The 1480-nt window shown below is 43.0% G+C and overlaps 1 protein-coding gene across 1 annotated transcript; it reads right to left on the reverse strand.

The window, feature by feature from the left end:
* Nucleotides 1-7: 7 nt before the first annotated feature.
* On the reverse strand, nucleotides 8-477 carry LOC128276296 (uncharacterized; the record flags this gene model as incomplete). Its single annotated transcript, XM_053014764.1, has 2 exons — nucleotides 121-477; nucleotides 8-45 (listed from the first exon to the last, which is right to left on the reverse strand). Coding segments are annotated over exons 1-2 (395 nt in total), but the record flags the coding sequence as incomplete, so codon positions are not given.
* Between the last annotated feature and the right edge of the window lie 1003 nt (nucleotides 478-1480).

The raw sequence follows: 1480 nt of genomic DNA on the forward strand, positions 1-1480 counted from the left end.
CTTGAACGCAGCGTGATCGAACTGGTAGTTCAGCTTTTTAGTGATCTAAAAACCCAATTGAAACAAATTTGTACATTTGGTCTATGCTCAGAAGAACGCAAACACCACCACCGTGCATACCTGAGATTTTATTAACTTTTGGGATCGCGGAGTGAGCTCCCCGATGCTGGTGATGGCGTGCTGCTGAGCTTTGTGTGCTTGCTGCTTCACCATCTCTATTTGTTTCCGCACGGCCAACGTCGAGTGAAGTTCCGGTTGTTTGTACTTATTGTCGGTTTTGGTTCCCGTTCCAGTTGCCGCGGACAATTGCTGAGGAGCTGGCGTTGGTTTCAGGATCGATTTTACGACGGTTGGCGGTTGCGGATGAACATTTTCATTTGTGGCTTTCAGCACTTTAGCTCCCGTTTTGGATAGTGGTAGATCTACATTGTTGAGGTATTGTTTCTGTTTAATCGGTTTGTTCTTTTTCGGCGGCATTGCAAGATTTGTCGTTCCTCGCAGGACGTAAAGGAATCTAAACAAAATAGTAAACAAGCCTCAGTGACAGATGTTTGTCGCCCTTAAGAAACGTCAGTATTTACGCAATTGTGTTTGCTGTCAAACGACCAAGGTTCATACGTTTGTTGCAGTTTGATTCGAGAACTTGTAAATAAAAATTCAAAAATATGACCAATGAAAGCGAAAGTGATTTGTTGAAACATTCAAATAGGATAAAACAGATGTTGCTAGAACGATTTTTTTATCGCTACTCTTTCATCGCCTATAATCGCTACATCACAAACAATGAACATCTACTTTCTCCGAAGATACAATAGTTCAATATGAATAGAATAGAAAAAGTTATTCACTGGAAACATATGGTCAATTGAGCATACCAATAATAACTGTTCCAGTTGATTGTTAATTTTTTTGCCCGACGCATTGGAGAATAAAGTAAAAGATTAGCTCGAAGGATGATTGCATTTCGCACTTTGAACCGGCGCCACCGTCCGTCACAAGTTGGCAAATGATAACAAAAGCAATCCGGTTTACACGCATCATTTCGCTGACCATCTCGAGACAACCGACGTTCGTTAATGTTCAGGACGACAGCATCATATGCTTGAGGTTTGAGTGCGCACGCGTGGCCACCACAATCGGCACAATCAGCTTAAGTGGTGGCATGGTACAAATTCAATACGACCACGCTTGCCAATGCTATTCGATTCTGTCCGCGTCCTCCGCTTGTTACGACTGCTGGTCAAGAATTATTTTTAACCATTCGCCATTCGTCCGTCACGCCGTTAATTTGTCGCAAACCAGAGCCGAGTTACCATTCGTGATCACTCTTGCAGCTACCAGAGCACCGTTTGTAAAAAAAATAAGTTTGGAATCTTTTCGCACATAGAGCGTGAAGTGAAAATTAGTCGTCCCTCAGTCAGATCGCCTTTTGAGCACGTGGCTCGGTAGTGATTGTTGATACGCGTGCGTGATTTATCCC

This window comes from Anopheles cruzii, unplaced genomic scaffold (genome assembly GCF_943734635.1).
Source record: "Anopheles cruzii unplaced genomic scaffold, idAnoCruzAS_RS32_06 scaffold00863_ctg1, whole genome shotgun sequence".
NCBI lineage: Eukaryota > Metazoa > Arthropoda > Insecta > Diptera > Culicidae > Anopheles > Anopheles cruzii.